Consider the following 20,983-nt stretch of genomic DNA (forward strand, 5'->3'; position numbering starts at 1 on the left):
ACAACACTAAGAAATATCACCAATGATAATCAAATTGGTCCACATAAGTTATCCAAAGACAAGTGAGCCCAGACACCTTTAAACAACTTATGTGAACCATTTCGTTCATCGTTAATGACCTTTCTTTGTGTTGTTGGATTCATTTTATTGATGTCTTTTCAATGGTTTTGGTGGTGTCATCATTAGAGTTTCGATGTCTCTAAGGTATTTTTCTTTCCTTGTTTTTTTTATCTACTCTATTTTCTCTCTTTATTATAAATTGCGTCAGCCTATTTATCATTTAAAAGAGTCATATATGTCAACTACAACTCTCTAAACTATGCTATTTGCCTAAATATTTCTTGTAATGTGTTATCTTGCTATTTTTTTATACTATGCTAAAGTCTAACAACACTTAATAATGATTGTTGTTGTGTAATGATTGATTGGGATATAGTTTAGCTAAGTACATAGCAATTTTATCAGGCAACCAAACTCATTTTAGATTATGTTTTGTATATAGGAGATTTTTTTCTTAACACGCAATTTTATGTTAACATGCATAAATCTTACTCCAACTATTCAATCTAAAATTTTGTTAGAAACTTCTTAAAACCTTGTTTTCTTTAGGGTTAGAATCTTGTAGCAATAGAAGATCGAGAAGATATTACAATAATGCCCAAAAGTTATTGTTAAAGAGAGTTTTTTAGGACTTTTTAATAATATATAAGTAGCCTAGAAGAGATGTAATAGAGAGTTTTTTTATTAGAATAGTTGTGAAATATTTGATAATAAAATTTAAAATTAGAGTTTGGGGTACGACACTATTCAATAAGATTTTGGGTTGCTTATTCTTCTGTCTTGTATTATTTTCATCTATGTTAGTTTGTATCAAAGCCCAACAAGTTATTGCTTGTTGTATGATGCTAACATAGTAGGAAGAGGTTATGAAGTACGACATGGTGAGGGAGAGGATGTGGAGGTTCCCTTACAGGAGACAAACATCTAGGAGCTCACAACAAAAACATGTAGAGGTAAATTATGAAATTAGCTTGTTGGTTAGATTAGAGAAACCTACAGGAACATGGTTAGGAAGAAAGTGACCATGGTTCCTTAAGTAGTACCTCGTAGGAGAGAAAAATGATTGGTTTCCAGGAACCTAAATGGATTATGACGATCCATCCAAGTTATGTTGTGTTTGCAATCTTTGTATATAGTTTCAAAAGCTTATTAGAGGTTTTTTATCATGGAAAATAATAAATTTTCAGGGTAACTAATAGAGATGACTTTTATTTTGATCAGAATAATAGAGAGGCGCAACCCAATGAATAAAAATCATCCAATAAACTTGAAGCAATAGCTAAGAAACCATAAGTCAAGGTTATGAATTCAAATTTCAATGTTTCAAATGTAATGAGTTAAGGTATCGAGTTACTGAGCATTATAACCTAGAGAGTCGTTTAAGTAAAAATTTATTGGTAATAGAATCTTATGAGAAGGCTAGTGATTTTGTTTATGATGCTTCAAATGTTAGTAAGAGGTTTTGCAAGGTGATAGCAATGCTAAGTTAATAATCCAAAAGAACTTGTTTGCTATTAAGGGTGATTCAAGAAAAGATTGATTATGCAGTAGCCTATTTCCTTTAACTTGTACAATTAATGAGAAGATATGTAACTTGATTATTGATAGTGGTAATTGTGAGAAAATGATTTCAGTCAAGGTATTAAAGAAGTTGTAACTCAAGATAGAAAAACACTTGAAGCCTAATAAATTGAAGTGACTAAGTTGAGATAGCAAGGTAACCATGGATGAACACTATCTTGTTTTGTTTTCTATAGGCAAGAGATATTTTGATGGTACTTAGTGTGATATAATGTAATTGGATGTGTGTAATTTATTGTTAGATAGATCAAGGCAATATGACAAAAATGTCATGTATGAAGGACATCGTAATACGTATACCCTTAGTATAAAGCAAAAGCTTATAATATTGGTGCCCAAGAGAAATGAGGTAATTATTAAGAGCAAGGGTAAAAAAGTGTTGTTTTTATCATTGTTTGTGGAGAAGAAAGAGAAACAAGAAAAGAAAAAGATTGTCAAGATTTAGAATAATGTGAGAAGGGTACAATGTGGAACAAACCATTGGCGAGTAGTAATGGTTTTGTAAAGATTCAAAGTATTTTGGGCATTAATTCTTAAACTATTAGAGCCCGTCTGGGAGTGTGATTGCGGTTGGTTTTTAAAATATTTTTCACTCGGAAATACATCAAAATAATATTTTTTTTATTTTAAAAAATTATTTTTGATATCAGCTCTTCAAAATAACCTTAAAATATAAAAAAATATTAATTTGAAGCAAAGAAAAAAATAAATAAATAATAATTTTTTTTAAAAGCATTTAAAAAAAAAAAAACAAACAAGGTCTTTGCATGAATCGACTAACTATACAATATCAACTCGTTAGAGGTCAGTGAAGCACAAGGACATTGCTTTTAATGGTCTACAACTACAACAATGTAGGTGGAAAAACTTGTGGAGTTCTTTCCGATATAAGGAGACTAATACAAAAGATTTTTCCTTGACATGTAGCTTTATGTTAACAAATGTAAGTTTCAAACCAACCACTGAATTGGATTGGAATTTTGATTTTTTTTAGGGGTAAAAGTTCAAAGCAACTAGAGATTGAGAAGGCTTTATGCTAATACCTAAAAGTTATTGTTCAATATTTGTTATATTTTTCTAATTGAATTTAGATATTTTTCTATTTGGTTAAAGAAATAATTATTTTTTCAGTTTTGTTTAGAACTTTTGACTAGTATATAAATAGAATAGAAGAACTCAAATAAGTAGTTTTTTTGCATAATATTTGTGTAATGAAATTTTGAATTAGAGTTTATGATGTGATCTTATTAGGCAAAATTTTATGTTGTGTTGTTTTTCTATTTTGTTCTTCAATCTTTCTTGTATTGTCTTTCGTTTGCTTCAGTTTTGGGACATAGTTGTTGTAGTGGTTACTGTTGGTGGTCATAGGTCACTGTTTCAAGTAGTCATGCTTCTAATTCTGCGCGAGCTACTAATAAAATAAAAGAGATACTCTTTTGATCCCTCTAGCAGTCAAAAGATTTAAAAAACAAAAATCATGATGATGATGGCCATGAATCCATTTATTCTATGACTTATTTTCACCCCTCCTGAGTCCCTGTCTCATCCACTAGATGAAAGGAATCTAAAAACCATTGTTCATACGCTTCAGCTCCAAGAACAGAACTGGTGTTCGTTTTCCCCTTCTTATAGTTTACCCCACTGACCTAATGATATACCAACCAACCCCCATCTCTTTGTTGACAATTTGTAAATGTGCTTCTGATAGAAATTGCCTGTGCGCTACATCATCAGCAATGCAAGATGCAACAGGGGGCTGCAGAAAGATGCCATGTAAAACGCATGAATGCTATTCTCCAAAAAAAAAAAAAAAACAACACTATGATATTTTTGTTCTTGCCAGAATACATATGTAAGCCCAAAACAGAAATGTTATTTAATCATCGAGAGAGAAATCTTCATTTTCAAGGGAAAGAAAGAGTTACAGGCCGCAAATTGAATCCCAAAGAACACCAAGATCCAGATTACCTCCTGAAAGCACGATTCCCACGTGGTTGCTATCCTTCCAGGCAGGGTTATTCTGAAAACTATCAGATAAAACAGCTGCAAGGCCTATAGCTCCGCTAGGTTCTACTACGACTTTCAGAACCTCATAACAGAGTTTCGTGGCTTCTATTATCTCGTGATCTTCCACTGTTATAACAGCATCAACCAAATCTCGAACCACTGGCCTGCTCCACCATAAGGTGTGGAGTGAGATAGCAGGGCAAGGAAATTAGATGAACTTGAGACGTGCTAGCAATGGCTAATGGGAGCGTGCCCACTGCATGTTCTGTTAAAAATAAATGCAAGAAAAGAAAAGACAGAGAAGCATACTTCATAAAATCCAGGTAGGGAAGAATGGATTATTGAAAAACTAGGTACGTGTCCTCAATGCATGCACAAGAAGCACAAGGTTTGCTTTACCAGGTAAGACTTCCAAGAGAAGCTCGAAGACCATCTGCAATGGTGTTGGTTTCAGGCAACTTTACAATCTCTCCAGCTGCTTTGGATAGAGCTGCATCATTAGCTCCACAAGGCTCAGCAGCCAAAATTCGAATGGAAGGGTTGATGGACTTAGCAGCCAATGCCACCCCGGATATCAAACCACCCCCTACAGTTTATTTAATGACGATTCAGGTTTGGAAAAGAAATAAACAAATAAAACGATGCAGGACCAAAATGAAGAATTGACACTATAAGGAAATTAAACGAACCACTAATAGGAACTATTATAGTGTCAATTTCTGGGGCTTGCTCCAGAAGCTCCAATGCGATGGTACCCTGCCCACTGCAAAGACAAACGCTCATATTCTGTTTGCACTAGCCCAGGTCCTTTTTTTTTTTATCCATAAAAAACCACTGCAAAATACTCTATATGGCATTTTGAACAAGAATGAGAAATATAGGTGCATTGGGTCATTTCTATACCTATAAAATGTAGTGATATAGCTGGGATGAATTCTCATAGAGAATGGTGAAGCATTTTCTCATTCTGATACTGGACTTGGAGGTGAAGCAACAGAATTCTAAATTGTTCAGCTGATTCCAGTTTTATTATTCTTGGCAATGACACAAACTTTGCCTCGAGAGGCCACTAGTTACACTCACATATCTTCAATCATAAACTTTCAATGACATTCTAAGCTCTATAGAAATTTTTTTTTGAATATGTAAAGAATTTTTTCCTTCATTTAACACGGAGGTCATCCCTATCAGAAATTCAGTGTAGAACAGAACAAAAGAAAGAAGTCAATTGAGAGTTAGATACTAGTGACCAGCCTAGAAGATCTAATTGCAGTAAATTAAGGAAAATTAGATAACAGACAAATAAATGAATCATGAGTTTAATACAAATATATGAGATGGTGTACGGAATATTTGCAGGTTCAAATTCAACACAGGTGCAGAAGCAACAAAATAAGAGTGGGCCTACTACCTTATTATGCGCACATCATTATAAGGATGGATGAGAACCGCACCAGTTTCTTGCATGATCTTTGTTGTGGTAGTCTCCCTTGACTGTAATGTAGGCTGAGAATATGTAATTTGACCACTGTAACGTATCACATTCTCAATTTTGCAATTTGGAGCATTGTTGGGTATAACTACATATGCTGGGATATCCCGCAAGTCTGCAGCCAAAGCCAATGCTGCAGCGTGGTTGCCGCTATTTTTGGAGGATACAATCAGCAAATTTCAGACAAACAAGAAAAGAGGAAGAACTGTAAAGCACAGAGAACACGGAGCAAACCTGCTGTGAGTTACAACCCCTTTATCTGCCTGATCTTCATTAAGTGAAAATATGGCATTGCACGCGCCTCTGAACTTGAACGCCCCACTGATAACGAATAGAAAACACAAAATTGGGTCTTTAAGGCACCACATAATTAAACAATGAAAAAAACAAGTTAAAAACCCAATATCAAATCAAATATACTAATAATGTCTAAAACATTCGGTGTTCGCCACTTATTAATCTCTCACCCTTTCTGAAAACATTCACATTTGAAAAACAGCTTCCTTCTACACATGTCATTCAGACTTCCTGAGGTAAAGACTGGAGTTTTGTGTATGTATGGGTCGATGCGCACTTGTGCCTCCCTTATGGAGGAGATATCAACACCATACTTCTCTTTGGTTATTTCACTATTTGGTTCCATCCCTACATTGTCAATCCAAGTTCTGATTACATGGCAATACATAAAACAGCATCCTTACAAGTACCAAACCAAATAGTAAAATTTTCAGGATTTTCTAAAGACCAAATCAGAAATAATACTCCCTGGATAGTATTAAACCATGTCAAATTAGAACAAAAACTTGATCAAGACTCAAGCTTTTCTAAGAAATGAATAAAACCCATTATTATAATGAGATTTAACAAGTAGAATACATCATAACAAATTGTGGGTCACATGGGTTTCATAGATTACGCACAAAAGAATTCAGTTTTATGAAAGCCAATAAGAATTTTAGTTTGCAATATTAACAGCTAAAAATAACATAACCTATCCAAAATTATCATGACGATAGGACCAACCCCCTGCTAAGTTGTTTTCCTGATAAATGAAATATATATATATATATATATATATATATATATATATAGAGAGAGAGAGAGAGAGAGAGAGCCAGTGACTTACAGTTTCCTGTTTTAATTTTTGGGGTTTGAAACTTGTTAGTAATTGAGTGTATTTTGTGTATGGTTCTCTCTGAGGAGAGAGAATCTTCGACCAGGAGAGCGAAGTGGCATAAGAAGATATGAAACGCCCGTATTGAACAAAATTATATATCCTTGGGCAAAATGTACGTCTTTTTCTTTATATATTCTTTTGGTTTCAACTAGTTAATTCTATTTGTTTATTTATTTATTTTTTAATGGTTTTCTTATTGATATCAGAGGGTAGTTTTAATCCTATTTAACAGAATATATGATGTTTTATGAGGTAATTAGGTAAAGCTGCATTGCTTTTACGCTAATCTATTGCTCCTTGGGCGTGGGCGTAGTGCACCTACGATCATATGATAGACTTCTTGTTAATTTTTATTTTTTAGAATTAAACTTGACACTATGCATGTATCTAATTTGAGAAAAAACAATTAATTATTAATAAAAACTAACTTTTTTTTAAGTATCATTATTTTTTTAATTTTAATTTTATTTTAAAATATTAAATTTATTAGAAATTTAACTTCATAATTTATTTTAATTTTTTAAAAATTATTTTGATTCTATAATTAGAAATACAGTATGATAAGTTAACTCAAGTTAATTGGAGTTTTAAAAGTTTTTTTTAATTTAATAATTTAATATTGAATTTATTAAGAATTGAGTTTTATAATTTTTTTATAATTTTTTTATATTAAAAATTGAGTTTTATAATTTTTTTATAATTATTTTTTAATTTTAACATTTAATATTAATTAGTTAAAAATTGAATTTCTTAATTTACTCTAATATGTTTTTTATAAAATTATCTTAATCTCATAATTTTAATCATGAAATTAATAAATGAGCTCTAATTATTTTTTTAATTAAGTTTTATTATTATATTTATCCTTCAACATTAAATTAATTAAAAATTAAACTTTACAATCATTGAGTTTTTTTCCTAGCAATTATGTAACCACACAAATGAAAACTTAGTAAAAATCCTCAATTCCGATTTATGTTTTCTTTGTGTAATGAATGTTATAGGTTTCTTTAAGATTTTAGAAATTTCAGAACCGGTGATTATTCTAACTGGCAAACATATGGGGTTCCGCTCTGCTTGGCTGCCAGAATACATGTCAAAGTTTTGTTGACGCTTCCCAGCTCAAGTCAGCACATACAGGAGAGGAGAGAGGTTCTTAACGTGCGCAAACTACAGCTACTAGATGATGAACATTTGGTGCCACTACATTAATATTTACTTTCAAGGGACACAACAGAGGCTGTTCTTCAAGTTTTAAATGTATTACAATAATGAACAACGTTGTTTATTTTACTATGTATATATAATAAGAACATTCAAAACATAAAATTTTGTTTAAGAAAAGACTTGCGTGCATGTACATGTAAAAATATAATAAAGGTCAAAACTCAAATGCTTTATCTTCTTGCCTGCCCAAGTCCCTCTTTCTTCATGTGAAGAAATGGTTTCTCGATCGGGCCGACATGGAATGAAACGCGAACCTGGTTCGCTAGATCAAGGGCTCGCGTAGTTTAATTACCTGAAGCATGATGCTTTTACCTAGCAGAGGTCTAAGAACCTTGTGTTATATAAGCAAAACCCAGAGCAAAGAGAGATGAGGGGATACTTATTATAGCACACAAGGAGCGCATATGCATCCTATCCTGTTCTAACTCGAAATATCATTAGAGAAGAAAGCATGGAATAAAAGGCTCGTTGATACCTGCCACGATCCCCGTTCGAGTTTCTGTCATGCCTGCTTTAGACCATCGGGGTGGAAGCTGTGAATGAATGTGTATTCTGAGGAAGTGTGTGTTCTGCTACCATAAAGAGTTCAGGGTTAGCGACTGAGGGTCTGTCATCTTATCTTGATCGAGATGGTCTTTTTAAGAAAGTAGAAGATTATTCTAGTATTTGTAGCATGAAATATATAAAATAGATTACAGAGTAGGAGGTAGGTCTGATTACGTAACTTAATAATATATAAAATAGATTACAGAGTAGGAGGGAGGTCTGATTTAACATTCAAAACCCACAAACAGACTCTTAATAATTTCAAAGAATGAGAAGCTCTTGAAATATTTTTCTCTGTCTATTTTATTTTGATCAAAAGATAAATCTTTCTTCAAATTTTTAGTCATATATTTATTCAAGTGATGATATATAAGTTTTTACTCAAGAAATCCTTGTACTTGGTTAATTTAATAATTTTATTGAATCATCGTCATTCTAGTATGAATTTGAGGATTTCAATTAATTTGTTGAATCTTAACAAGAAAATGCCTACCAATCAATAATACAAAAAACATCAATAAAGTTATGAATTTGAGGATTTCAATTAATTTGTCGAATCTTAACAAGAAAATTCCTACCAATCAATAATAAAAAAACATCAATAAAATTGTATTCCATATAAATAAAAATACCAAATCAAAGAGACAAAATAGATAAATAAATGATTTAAAAGGCTGTAACAATAAACATCAAGAGATAAATAGATCAACTTATATAACTACAGAGAACAGTTTACTGGTTTTTTTTTTTTATATTTATATAACTACAGAGAACAGTTTACTGGGTTTTTTTTTATATCATCATGTCTTTTTAGAGGATTTTTGAATCATTGAAATAAGAAGTTTTTATTGCACATATTCATTTTGATTAGTATTTAGGTGTTTGTTTGAGCTGTACAGAACAAAATTCACAACAGATAGAACTGGAGCCATCACTATAATCCTTTCTGGGAAGTTAGGAGTAATCTTTCTCTATTATGGACAATCACTTCTTTCTTAGCATATTATAAGATAAAGCAAGCCCCGCTCCAGCTTGCTAAAAAAGAGAATTGTGGATTGTTAGATGTAGCTACATGGTTGGCGTGGTAATGATGATCTCAAAAGCTGTCAGGCAAGAAGACGACAACAAGAGATACTTTTAGATCGTCCTAGAGTGTTTTCTCACACTGTCTTGAAATAATAACACTAAAAGAAAAGTTCGATTACGAAAAAGAGGAGCACAATGAATAGCACCGTTCCTTTTCCTCCAATTCGGATAGTAGCTCTGAAAGTTTTTTAAAACACAAGGCTTCATATGTGCGTCCAAGATACAGAAAGCAAGAATGATGGCGTATATCATGAACACAGGACACTGGCCAAAGCAGTACAGGAAGCTTTTAAATCTGAATTTGGGGTGTCATTAGTAGTAACATGTTGACATTAGCTTGCCTACATGATATTGGCATATAATAAACTGCAAAAGTTTTGATAAAAATTTGTATACATGTACAAAGGAAAGTAATTTCGGTGGGTGCTATATGTAATAGCAAACCAATGTGTGACAGTACAGATGGTAGCAGAATGAACTAATCGTGTCATGTCTGCTGTAATTAACCAATGTGAACATATAAGTTTAATTAAAACGTAGAAAGAACGGAGAATTAGTAGCTGATTAATTAAGCCCCAAACTTGGGCACTTTAGCGGTGGAGATCTGAGCAAGAAAATGCTCCGCTACAAGCCTACGCTGAATCTTTCCGGTGGCGGTTTTCGGGAGTGAATCAGTGATGAATACCTTCTTGGGAACCTTGAAAGTTGCAAGATTTTTCTTGCAGAAGCTGAGCACCTCATCTTCGTCAATGTTCGATCCTTCCCTTGGAATTATGGCACAATTTATCTGCAAGTGAGGAAAACAAAATGTCAAGTTGAGCCAAGAATTAGGAATTCACAAACACGCAAGATGTGGTCCCCACTGCAATGAGGTTGACTTCAGCATAGCGATTTCTTACCTCTTCACCATATTTTTCATCCGGAACTCCGAAGGCGACAGCCTGAGCAATGTCAGGATGAGACAAAAGTACCGCATCCACTTCAATTGGTGATATCTTCTCCCCTGAAAACACAAGAAAAAAATCACAATATCAGCAAAATTGATCGATGAATTCCAGCAAACAGCTGGTCAATTAGTTTTGAACATGACGTCTTCCTTCAAGTTCACACATTTTGACTTTCAATAACGCTCAGGCTTCCACGAAAAGCAAGCAATCTAATTCTAGAACATCTAGAATCTGCATATTGGAATATGAACTTTCCAAATCAAAATTGATCACCGCTGAAACATCTTGACCGTGCATTGTGATGCCCTACCATGCACACGATAACAAAACTAAAATTTATTTCTCTTGTTCAAAATTTGATTCTGGAGACCTATTTTTATTTTATTTTATTGACTAGAGCACTAATAGGGCAGAACTAAAATGTGCATACATACCTCCACGGTTAATAAGCTCCTTGATCCGACCGACAAGGTGCAAAAACCCATCCTCATCAATAAAACCGACATCCCCTGTATGGAACCACCCGAATTGAAAAGCAGCCTTATTGCCTTCAGGATTATTCTTATAACCCTTGGTCACATTAGGCCCTCTAATACACACCTCGCCACTAACTCCAACCGGTTGAACCACCCCATTCTCATTTAAAATGGCCATTTCCTGCCCAATGGGTCGTCCGACCGACCCCGGTTTATGGGGGCCATCTTCGGGTAACGGGTTGGAAGCCATTAAATGAGCTGCCTCAGTCATTGCATAAGCCTCCAAAACCGGGGCGCCGAAGGCCTCCTCTAGCCGTTCCATGATAACCGGCGCCAAAGAAGCGCTACAGCTCCGGATAAACCTTAGCTTGGGGTAAGCCGGCTCTGGCTTGCTGACATGGCGGTCAAGAATAATTTGATGAATTGTCGGGACTGCAGTGTACCACGTGGCATTATATGAAACCATGTCTTTCCAAAATGTTGAAGCAGAAAATCTCCCGGCGGCTGGAAGAGCCACGGCGGCTCCAGCCACTAATGAGCTCAATAATCCAGCTAGCAATCCATGCACGTGAAATAGCGGCAACACGAGGACAGTGGAGTCAGACTCGGTGAGTTTATAAACCGATTTTATGTTCAAAACCGAAGAGGCCAAATTCAGCTGAGTCAAAGGGACGCCTTTGGGCCGGCTCGTGGTGCCAGAAGTGTGTAAGAACAAAGCCACGTCAGATGAGTCGTTGACGACATCGTCCACAGCGTCAGGTACTGATTCTGACTCGGTTGACAGAGTTACTCTTTTGGATTGGAAGTCAAGTGTGGATGTCACGTGAGGGATTTTGAGCTTAGAAGCCGCGGTTAGTGCCGGTAGGATTGGCTCTTGTGGCATGATTAGGAGTTTTGATTCTGAGTCGGAGAGGTAAAACTCGAACTCCTCGGCTGTGTAAGCCTGGTTTAACGGCGCAGCTGTGGCTCGGCAACGAATTACAGCCAGAAACATGACCACAAACTGCATAATAGAGTAAATAATGAGTGAAAATTAAAAAAAAAACGTTTTGTACAGTTTTTGGATCTACAAAAGGAATACGTAATCGACAGTACCTCGATGGTGTTGGGGAAGGTGAGAGCGACGACATCACCGGGATTGATGCCGGCGGAGATAAGAAGAGAGGCGGCATGATCGACAATCTGTTGCAATTGAGCGTGTGTTAAATCGAGGCTGCCAGAGAGTGATATAGCGCGACGATTTGGGAAATCCTTGGCTGATTTGTTTAACAAAGCAGTCAAAGTGAGGGACTCCATTCTCTTTAGCTTTGTGTATACGGAACGAAAAAATTGATTTAATTTAACTTAGAAGTGAATGTTGTAATTGAAAGAAAGCGTGTTCGGTGGTGAGGGAGGAGAGGGATTTTATAAATGGGAAGGGTTGTGAGGTGGAGGTTGTAACTGGGAAGGTGGGGAGGTCATAGGTGAGAGAAGGGATTACACGTAGGATCGGTCAGTTTGAGGATGCCTGACTTTCTTCTTACACGTGGAGGGAGCTTTACGGTTAGATTTTGAATGGTCCGGATGGTGGAGGCTCATCTGGCACAAGCGTATCCAGAATCCAGGTACATGTCACACAGTGGCAAGTTGAAACTGTTTTCAGTTTTTACTCCGGATACGTATCTTATTTTAATTGCGTACTGTGTTTTAAAAATATTTTAAAAAAATTATTTTTTTTTAAATTAATATATTTTTAAATTATTTTTATGGGTTAATTTTAAAAATAATTTAAAAAAATAAAAAAAATATTATTAATATATTTTTAAAATAAAAAAATATTTTAAAAAAATAATCTTATCCACGCTTAAAAACACACAGTAAGCATAATATGGAAATGGGACGTAGTTGAAATAATGTGCTCTTATTTTCAGAAAAATAAAAGAAAATTTTTATTCTATCATGCTGTTGACTTGTTTAGGAAATGGCCATGCCGACTGTCCCTCCATTACCTGCAGTGTCTGACACCAGCCCGCCACATCGGAAGAGCTCTTTTTTAGAAACTTCAGGCGCCCCGCCTTGGGTAAAAAAAAAAGTCATAATATATATGCATATAGACATATTCTTATAAATTTAATGTGAATACATTAATATATATATATATATATATGAATACAGCTTAGAAGAGTTGAATAAAAATTTTAACATTTTATTTTTTTATTTATTAACATAAATAGTTCTCATGAGCTTTTTAATTTATAATTAGATTTTTTAAAAAATAAATTTAAAAAACTTGTATATTTTTTTGTATCTTTTTTAAAAAATTATTAACTGGTTGATATTGAGATACATACCGCATTATTTTCGTCACCCTATCCTTGTCTCTACGTCATTTGATGTGATTTATAATTGGTATAAATGTTTATAAGCCATCAGGTAAGGTGGGTTTCAATTCCACATTACTCCGTGTATATTCTTCAACTTCTTAAACTTTCGATCCTTACGTCGTCTCTTTTAAGTTTTGCGAGCACGTAATTATAGCTTCGGGGACTTTATTCCTTCAATATCTATGCTTTTTTTTAAGTTTTAAAAATGTTTTTTTTATTTTTACACCATTTCAATATATTAATATCAGAAATATTTTTTAAAAATAAAAAATATTATTTTAATTTATTTCCATAAAAAAACACTTTAAAAAATTAAAACAAGTAGTCTACTTTCCACCACTAAGCTAAACCTTGGCTAATGGCCAAAAATAGAAGAGAAAGAAAGCGCCACCCATGGAAATTCAAATATCAGTAAGCAATTTCATAGAAACATGGAAATATCTGGTGGCAGAGACTTGGTAGGCCAGACGGTGACTGGGATTCGTGGAAACCTCTCCTTGCGGTGTAGAAAAACGTAAGCGCTTACGCACCAAAGCTTGAAGCTCCTTGCCATCGAGGTAATGGATATGACATGACACTGGATAGCCTAATTCAAGTTGGCCACTTGTTCGTGGATTCGCAAATGCAATGTTTAATTTGGTCTCTACGTGTACATATAAAAAAAGGTTATTGTTGCATTTAGTGATTGGTTTAATGACGAAAGAGGCTTATTTTTTTTTATTATATCTGAATTCGAGCTTGACATGCATGTTTGTCATCCCGTGGTATCTTATATGCCTACTAGGTTTACAGAGTATTCAATGAGCTGTAGGGATTAGTCGTGGTGCGCGCAAGCTGGCCAGATACCCCACATAAATTAAAAAAAAAAAAATCTTGTTTTGGAAATGAAGAAATACTTTTTTATATTTTTAATATGATGATTTAAAAAATAATTTTTAAAAAATAAAAAAATATATTTAATCTTTTTATCATCTAAGTTAAATAAAACTAATATATTTGATTCGTTCGGGTTTACAACCCAAATCACGTATTATTTTTTTTATAATTTTAAATTACATTTACAGCATCTGTCCATCATTGAAAAAAATCCAACTCCGGGGCGCAGTTCTGGTCCGAAACTAGTTTGTGCCATTCTCTTTTCTTTCTGAACTTTTTATTGGGAGGAATTGGGCTTCGAGTTACACAACTAGATTGCATTGCATTTTGGACCACGGGTTTTGAAAGATGGCTGCACTCAGGTCTGCGCTATGGGCTAGCCTCGCAAGACTTGAAAATCGATGAAAGTTTTGGGTTCTGGGTGAACAAAGGACAGCAAAATGGGGGCTTCTAAAGTTAAAGCTGCTGACAGAAAGTGATAACAGGGACTGGGTGTTGGAATCTTCCGATGTATGGTTGCCAGGGATTTTTAAAAAAATAGGAATTTAGATAGTTTGGTAAAAATTTTAGGATGATGAGATAGGTTTGGAAAGTATTTGAAAAATAATATAATTTAAATACATCCTTGTTTTTTAATATCAAATTTGTATAAAATTGCTATTGAAAATTACTACTGAACACAACATAGTTTTCTAATATTAATTTTATGCATGATAGTTGATGAGAATAATAATTATATATTGATATTTACTTTGTAAAAAAATAATTTATTTTTTTAAAAGTCAACTAATTTTTTTATAAAAATCAAATAATTAAAAGGTAAGATTCAACATCTAATAATTAAAGAGGTAAAGTGATGTGACAAAAAAGAAAAAAAGAAAAAATACAGAGAAAAAAATAGATAATCAAGAAGACACTAAAGATTTGTTTTTGATATATTTAGTAATATTAAAGAGATCTTGATAAGATAATTTTAACTATTTCTTAGAAAATCACTAAATGAGATCACAATTATCTATGAACAAAACCTTTAGAAAATTAGAATCATATTTGATAATATTTCAAGATGTGGTTAGAATTATCTCGTCAAAATTTTTCTAACCATACTAGGTATGCTAAAAATAGAGCTTTGGTATGTCCTTAGTAACCCTAGGGCACTAAATATTGAATTTTATTTTTTGGCTATTGGATTTTTATTAAAATTTCAATTGATATTTGTAATTATAAACTAATTTGGTTCAAAAATGATTTTTTAAACAACATTTATTTTTAATAATAGTTTTGTTTAGGGGCGGAACTAAAAGGTAGCAAGTAGAGGCTTGGGACCTGCAAAACAGCCTACAAAAAATTGGGGGCTTCTAAAGTTAAAGCTGCTGACAGAAAGTGATAACAGGGACTGGGTGTTGGAATCTTCCGATGTATGGTTGCCAGGGATTTTAAAAAAAATAGGAATTTAGATAGTTTGGTAAAAATTTTAGGATGATGAGATAGGTTTGGAAAGTATTTGAAAAATAATATAATTTAAATACATCCTTGTTTTTTAATATCAAATTTGTATAAAATTGCTATTGAAAAATTACTACTGAACACAACATAGTTTTCTAATATTAATTTTATGCATGATAGTTGATGAGAATAATAATTATATATTGATATTTACTTTGTAAAAAAATAATTTATTTTTTTAAAAGTCAACTAATTTTTTTATAAAAATCAAATAATTAAAAGGTAAGATTCAACATCTAATAATTAAAGAGATAAAGTGATGTGACAAGAAAGAAAAGAAGAAAAAATATAGAGAAAAAAATAAATAATCAAGAAGACATTAAAGATCCGTTTTTGACATATTTGGTAATATTAAAGAGATCTTGATAAGATAATTTTAACTATTTCTTAGAAAATCACTAAATGAGGTCACAATTATCTATGAACAAAATCTTTAGAAAATTAGAATCATATTTGATAGTATTTCAAGATGTGGTTAGAATTATCTTGTCAAAATTTTTCTAACCATACTAGGTATGTTAAAAATAGAGCTTTGGTATGTCCTTAGTAACCCATTTTTCATAGCGCATTAAATATTGAATTTTATTTTTTGGCTATTGGATTTTTATTAAAATTTCAATTGATATTTGTAATTATAAACTAATTTGGTTCAAAAATGATTTTTTAAACAACATTTATTTTTAATAATAGTTTTGTTTAGGGGCGGAACAAAAAGGTAGCAAGTAGAGGCTTGGGACCTGCAAAACATCCTACAAAAAATTTTAGAATTTCATTTTTTTAGTATTTAAATATAACAAGTAATGAGTTTTCGAATAATAAATTATTATTTCACTAGTTATTTTTAATTGGTTCATAAATAATTTTTTAGACAACATTTATTTTTAATAATAGTTATGTTTAGGGGCGGAACTAAAGGGTGACAAGTAGAGGCTTGGGATCCTGCAAAACTCCCTACAAAATATTTTAGAATTTTATTTTTTTAGTATTTAAATATAATAAGTAATGGATTTTCTAATAATAAATTATTATTTCACTAGTTATTTTTTAATTTAAAATTATCTCTTTATATAAATAAATAAATAAAAAAACAAATAGCCTTTTCAATTTAATTACCTTTCTTTACCGTTTCTCTATCTCCTTCTCTAGAATCCTAATAAAAAAATATAACAATACAAAACAATGTAAAAGATTAAAATAAAGCTGCCAATTAATTTATTATTTATTAAAATAAGGTTATTAATTGTCCAAATTAAATTTTTTTTTATTTGTTAAGAATTTGGTGAGATTTATATATATATACACAAAACAAAACATAAAAAAATCTAAATATAATTGAAATAAATCCATAAAATATATACAATTAATTAGAAAAAAAACTTTCACTATAACAAGAAATAAAAAAATGATAAAACTGGTAGATTTTTTTTAAAAAAATAGCACAATTATATATAAAATTTACATGTAAAAAATTATATCTTGATGTATTAGTTTTTGCCCTATCAAATAATAAAAGCTTTGTCCTGGTTGTCTTAAAAATATATTATTTTATTTTTAAAATATTTATTTAACATCAAAACTTTTATTAAACTATGTTGGGATTACAAAATACCTTTACATTACAGATTTGAAGTGACGACATGATTGAATTTCTGGGGCTCCAACATCACCATCCAAATTTCAAGGATTAAAAGGAGAAACAGTGTATATAAAATGTGGTCAGCTTTCCATTTAAAAAACGCAACAGGTTGTCCTGCTTGCATATAATTATTCAAACAGTGCGTACATTAACGGATGATGCCATGGCATGATGAGAAATGGTGACAGCAGAACCCTCCTTGCCTAATTGCGTTCCTGTTTGATTAATTATTTACAAATCAACCTAACCAAGTCAATTAGCATTTCTCACTGCTAATGTCAACTCTAGCGATACTCATAGTTTTTCTTCTGATTAATGCTGTGAATACCATGAGAATTTATTAAACATTGTTATTAACTGACATGGCATTATTATTCTGAAGAAAAAATAAAATAAAAACAACACCACTGACTGAAAACCTGTGGAGATATGAATTAGTAATCCACTTTAATCTTCCTTACCTTTTCATCATTAGAACTATATATAGTTACTCTTCTTTATTTATGTAATTTAACTACAGAACAATTCAAGATGTTTTAGGCCCAATTTAAAAAACAATGTTGACACGGCTTAAAATAATTGAAGAACACCATCCTCCAAAGTAAAAAAAGAAAAGAAAAAAACAAAACCCTACTTTCAACCCCTGGTGTGGTGTGTTCAAAGTCTTCTGTTTTCCTGTGAGGCCAAAAGTCCACTAAAAAAATGGCATTCTGTCGTTTTAATAAGAAATTAGTGTCAAGAAAATCATGCCTAGATTCAGACAAAACAAAGGTCAAATGTACAGCGTAAGTTGCCTTCGTCAAGATGTGGGATTCCTCGGAAATCCCAAAACGTTCTTCTTCATCTCAAGCCAGCCCATATTTTAAGATTCATTGAAAAAACAAAAAAAAAAAAACGAAAAGTAATTAATTTTATGAATTGCACACTGCATGACTAGGCAAAGTATTGTCTTGTCCTGACATGAACAACTCATATATTTTATGAATTCGTTAATCACTTATTATTTATTATTATTATAAATAATGTGGATATTTAAACTAGTTTGTATATATTAGGATTAATTTTATAAATTTTAAAATTAATAATTATATAATGATTCTAAAATTTATAAAATTTAAATTAATAATTTTTAAAGAATAAATCTAAAACTTTACTGGTTAAATTATACCTTAAATTATTATCCGACTCTTTGGATGATGACAGAATTTTGGTCGAATAAAATAGTATTATGCAGTAAGTAACTTGTAATTTTACGTGGTATCGTTGGGATTAACACACACACACAGACGGCCTTTTGTCAGCTTATCTCATTTTCAAAGACATCACTAATTTTCCAAGAGATGTATCGATTAATACGTAGCTAGCTGGCCGGAGATTCCAATAACGAACGTATCTGGGTCATCCTATATAGAATCTTCAAATTTATATGACTGACTCCTAGTGCAGTTCGTTTTCTACGAGATACTGCCAGTATTAATAAAATAGTGTGCTTAAAATTACAGTTGAAACCATGATTGAAGTAGTTTAATAATGAATTTGGTATTATGGTAATTTTTATAGTTATAATTTTAAAAGAATTATTTTATAAAATATATTTTTACTATAATTTTAAAAGAATTATTTTATAAAATGTATTTTTACTTGATATTTATATATATTTAGTTAAAAATATAGATTTATTTGATATTCATATATATATTTGATTAAAAGTATAGTTGAAATCGAGATTGAATAAAAAATAATTTAATCTACTTGGTTAAAAATACTTTTCAAATTGAAGTGATAAAATAATTAAAATATATATATATATGTATATTAATATTGATAGTTTTTAATGTAAATATTATGTTATCAAGTGATCTCTGTCTAATTTACATAGTTTTATTGAATAATATTAAATACTAATTTTTTAAATAAAATATAATTAAAAATAAAAATTGAATTTTTTTTATTGAATTAGATCTAATTTAATATATTTAGTTTTGAATTAAATTTGGTTGGGCTGGAATAGTAAAAAGTATCTCTATTATTTATCTATTATTTATGTGAATAATAAAGATATTATTTATTATTTATTTAATTGAAAAGTGAAGATTGAATTAATGGAAGGAACTTTTATTTCCCAGCATCCTTTCTGAATTTGAATTGTCGGTTGTTCAATGCCTGAGGTTTGCATGGACCACCATTAACTATATATAGAGTATGATTGGCCTCATAAATCAAATATATGTAAAGGGGTTTATTATTATTATTATTGATAAACAAAGTGCTTGGATTTTTTTTTTTTGTTAATTGCAAGTATAAACCCATGCAAATTATTTGTGAAGGATTCCGACTATGCTCATTATGGTCCGGAAGAGTTTATAATTTTTTCTATCTCGAGCTACAATATAAACTTATAATTTTTTTTAATATTTATTATTAACTCATGTATATAAATTTATGAAGTTAACAATAAAGTTTTAATTGAAATATATTATTTAAATTATTAAAAAATATATTTAAAAATATAAAATTAAAGTGAAAATAAAAATAAAATCACTATTAAAGTTATATCTTTTGATATTTTTGTGAAATAAAATTCATCTATAATTAAATCTGAATTGATATTGTAATAACTTCTCAATCGAAATAAAATAACAATATAATATCAATTGAAAAACAAAGTAATTAATTTTTTTTCTCAATTTCTCCTTCCTTCACTTAATTTTTTTTAGATTAGTGTTTTATAAGTTGAACTTTGTAAATTAACGAAATTATTCTCTCACCTTTCTTTTTTTTTATTTAGATTATTTTAATGTTTTTTCCTTACTTTTCTCTTTTTTTTTTTATTCTACTTCTACCCAGTCGACAACATATAAAAAAAAAAGAGTTTATTTGTTTCTACTTCTACCCAGTCGACAACATATATATAAAAAAGAGTTTATTTGTTTTTTTTTTTAATGAAAAATAACCATTTTACCTTTATGAGTCTTTTTGTTTCTATTTGATGATTTTTTTTGTTAGCACTACTAAATTTCATTCATTCTAAAATTTTAATCAGATTTTATTCAATATATTTGAAGGTCCCTCATAAAATTTCAGCTTAATCTGATAATTGGATTGAAAATTATATCTAATAATATAAAACTGGTTAAATTATATTTTTTTGTCAAATTTTTAAATTTCTCTAAAACTTCAAAATTTTTAACCAAAACTAAAACATTATATTAGAAGGTTACACACACAATTTTAGTGTTTTCCAATAACCCAATTGATAATTATGAATTTATATAATAAATAGTACCCTATAATAAATAAAATAAGGAAAACAAAAAAATAATCTAGCATGATAGGGATATGATTTTCAACTTTGACTCTCTTAACTAGAAAAAATATAGATTTTAATTAAAAAAATAACTGATTTGACAGAAAATATATATTTTTTTAACTAATTTAATGAAATATAAATTTAATTAATATTAATATAAAAAATATTAATAAAATCTTAACCTTAACTATAACCCACCCAAGTCTTCAACATGCCTCCGCTCATGTCCGAAAGTACTCATGCTTAAACATTTCGTGCTATATGTCGGAGAAGAGGAACATACTTTTTAGTGATGGAGCTAATTAAGACTCCAATTTTTCAATTTTTTTGTTTGTTGTTGTTGAATAGTTTCAGCCTTAGAAGGTGATGCCATCCTCCTCCTCCTCCTTCTTATTATTAAAACCAGAGATTATATATATATATAAATTTCTGGGTGTTTACAAATCTATAAATTTACCTCGTAATGAATGAAGGATTGAAACAAATCATGTCTAGGTGTTTACAGATCATGTCCTAATATCATCATTTTTCATTCATTACGAGGTAAATTTACAGATCATGTCCTAGTATCTTCATTTTTAAACAAATCATGTCTGGGTGTTTACAGATCATGTCCTAATATCTTCATTTTTCATTCATTACGAGGTAAATTTTTTCTTCTAAATGGAAAAAAAAATTAATGTGTTAGAAAGG

At 31.0% G+C, this 20,983-nt stretch overlaps 2 protein-coding genes across 4 annotated transcripts; both read right to left on the reverse strand.

Moving 5' to 3' along the window:
* Positions 1–3,408: 3,408 nt before the first annotated feature.
* On the reverse strand, positions 3,409–8,170 carry SR (serine racemase). 2 transcript variants are annotated; one of them, XM_011030943.1, is made up of 7 exons: positions 8,020–8,170; positions 5,608–5,785; positions 5,375–5,461; positions 5,060–5,290; positions 4,338–4,411; positions 4,048–4,234; positions 3,409–3,812 (listed from the first exon to the last, which is right to left on the reverse strand). In XM_011030943.1, the coding sequence occupies exons 1-7, from the start codon at positions 8,048–8,050 to the stop codon at positions 3,563–3,565; spliced, it is 1,038 nt and encodes a 345-aa protein (XP_011029245.1). In that variant the 5' UTR covers positions 8,051–8,170; the 3' UTR covers positions 3,409–3,562. The 2 variants fall into 2 exon arrangements, with proteins under 2 accessions (XP_011029245.1, XP_011029246.1); XM_011030944.1 differs by lacking the exon at positions 8,020–8,170 and adding an exon at positions 6,267–6,406.
* Positions 8,171–9,463: 1,293 nt separating this feature from the next.
* Positions 9,464–11,992, reverse strand: LOC105129040 (oxalate--CoA ligase-like). Of its 2 annotated transcripts, XR_842986.1 has the most exons (5): positions 11,695–11,992; positions 10,558–11,602; positions 10,076–10,179; positions 9,695–9,963; positions 9,464–9,656 (listed from the first exon to the last, which is right to left on the reverse strand). XR_842986.1 is itself a non-coding variant. In XM_011030946.1 (4 exons), exons 1-4 carry the CDS (start codon positions 11,893–11,895, stop codon positions 9,745–9,747), a joined length of 1,569 nt encoding a protein of 522 aa, XP_011029248.1. In that variant the 5' UTR covers positions 11,896–11,992; the 3' UTR covers positions 9,464–9,744. The 2 variants fall into 2 exon arrangements, 1 of the variants encoding a protein (XP_011029248.1); XM_011030946.1 differs by having other exon boundaries at positions 9,464–9,963.
* Positions 11,993–20,983: the final 8,991 nt, after the last annotated feature.

This window comes from Populus euphratica, unplaced genomic scaffold (genome assembly GCF_000495115.2).
Source record: "Populus euphratica unplaced genomic scaffold, PopEup_1.0 scaffold48.1, whole genome shotgun sequence".
Taxonomy (NCBI): domain Eukaryota; kingdom Viridiplantae; phylum Streptophyta; class Magnoliopsida; order Malpighiales; family Salicaceae; genus Populus; species Populus euphratica.

What these genes read in the sequence shown, in the direction of transcription:
- SR (XM_011030943.1), bottom strand. Translation starts at nt 8,050, where the DNA reads ATGACAGAAACTCGAACGGGGATCGTGGCAG. An exon ending in TCGAACGGGGATCGTGGCAG is followed by an intron (nt 5,786 to 8,019) that starts GTATCAACGAGC and finishes TTGACAATGTAG; the next exon opens with GGATGGAACCAAATAGTGAA. An exon ending in GGGGTTGTAACTCACAGCAG is followed by an intron (nt 5,291 to 5,374) that starts GTTTGCTCCGTG and finishes CTCCAAAAATAG; the next exon opens with CGGCAACCACGCTGCAGCAT.
- LOC105129040 (XM_011030946.1), bottom strand. Translation starts at nt 11,895, where the DNA reads ATGGAGTCCCTCACTTTGACTGCTTTGTTAAACAAATCAGCCAAGGAT. An exon ending in CCTTCCCCAACACCATCGAG is followed by an intron (nt 11,603 to 11,694) that starts GTACTGTCGATT and finishes TCTATTATGCAG; the next exon opens with TTTGTGGTCATGTTTCTGGC. An exon ending in ATGAAAAATATGGTGAAGAG is followed by an intron (nt 9,964 to 10,075) that starts GTAAGAAATCGC and finishes CCTCACTTGCAG; the next exon opens with ATAAATTGTGCCATAATTCC.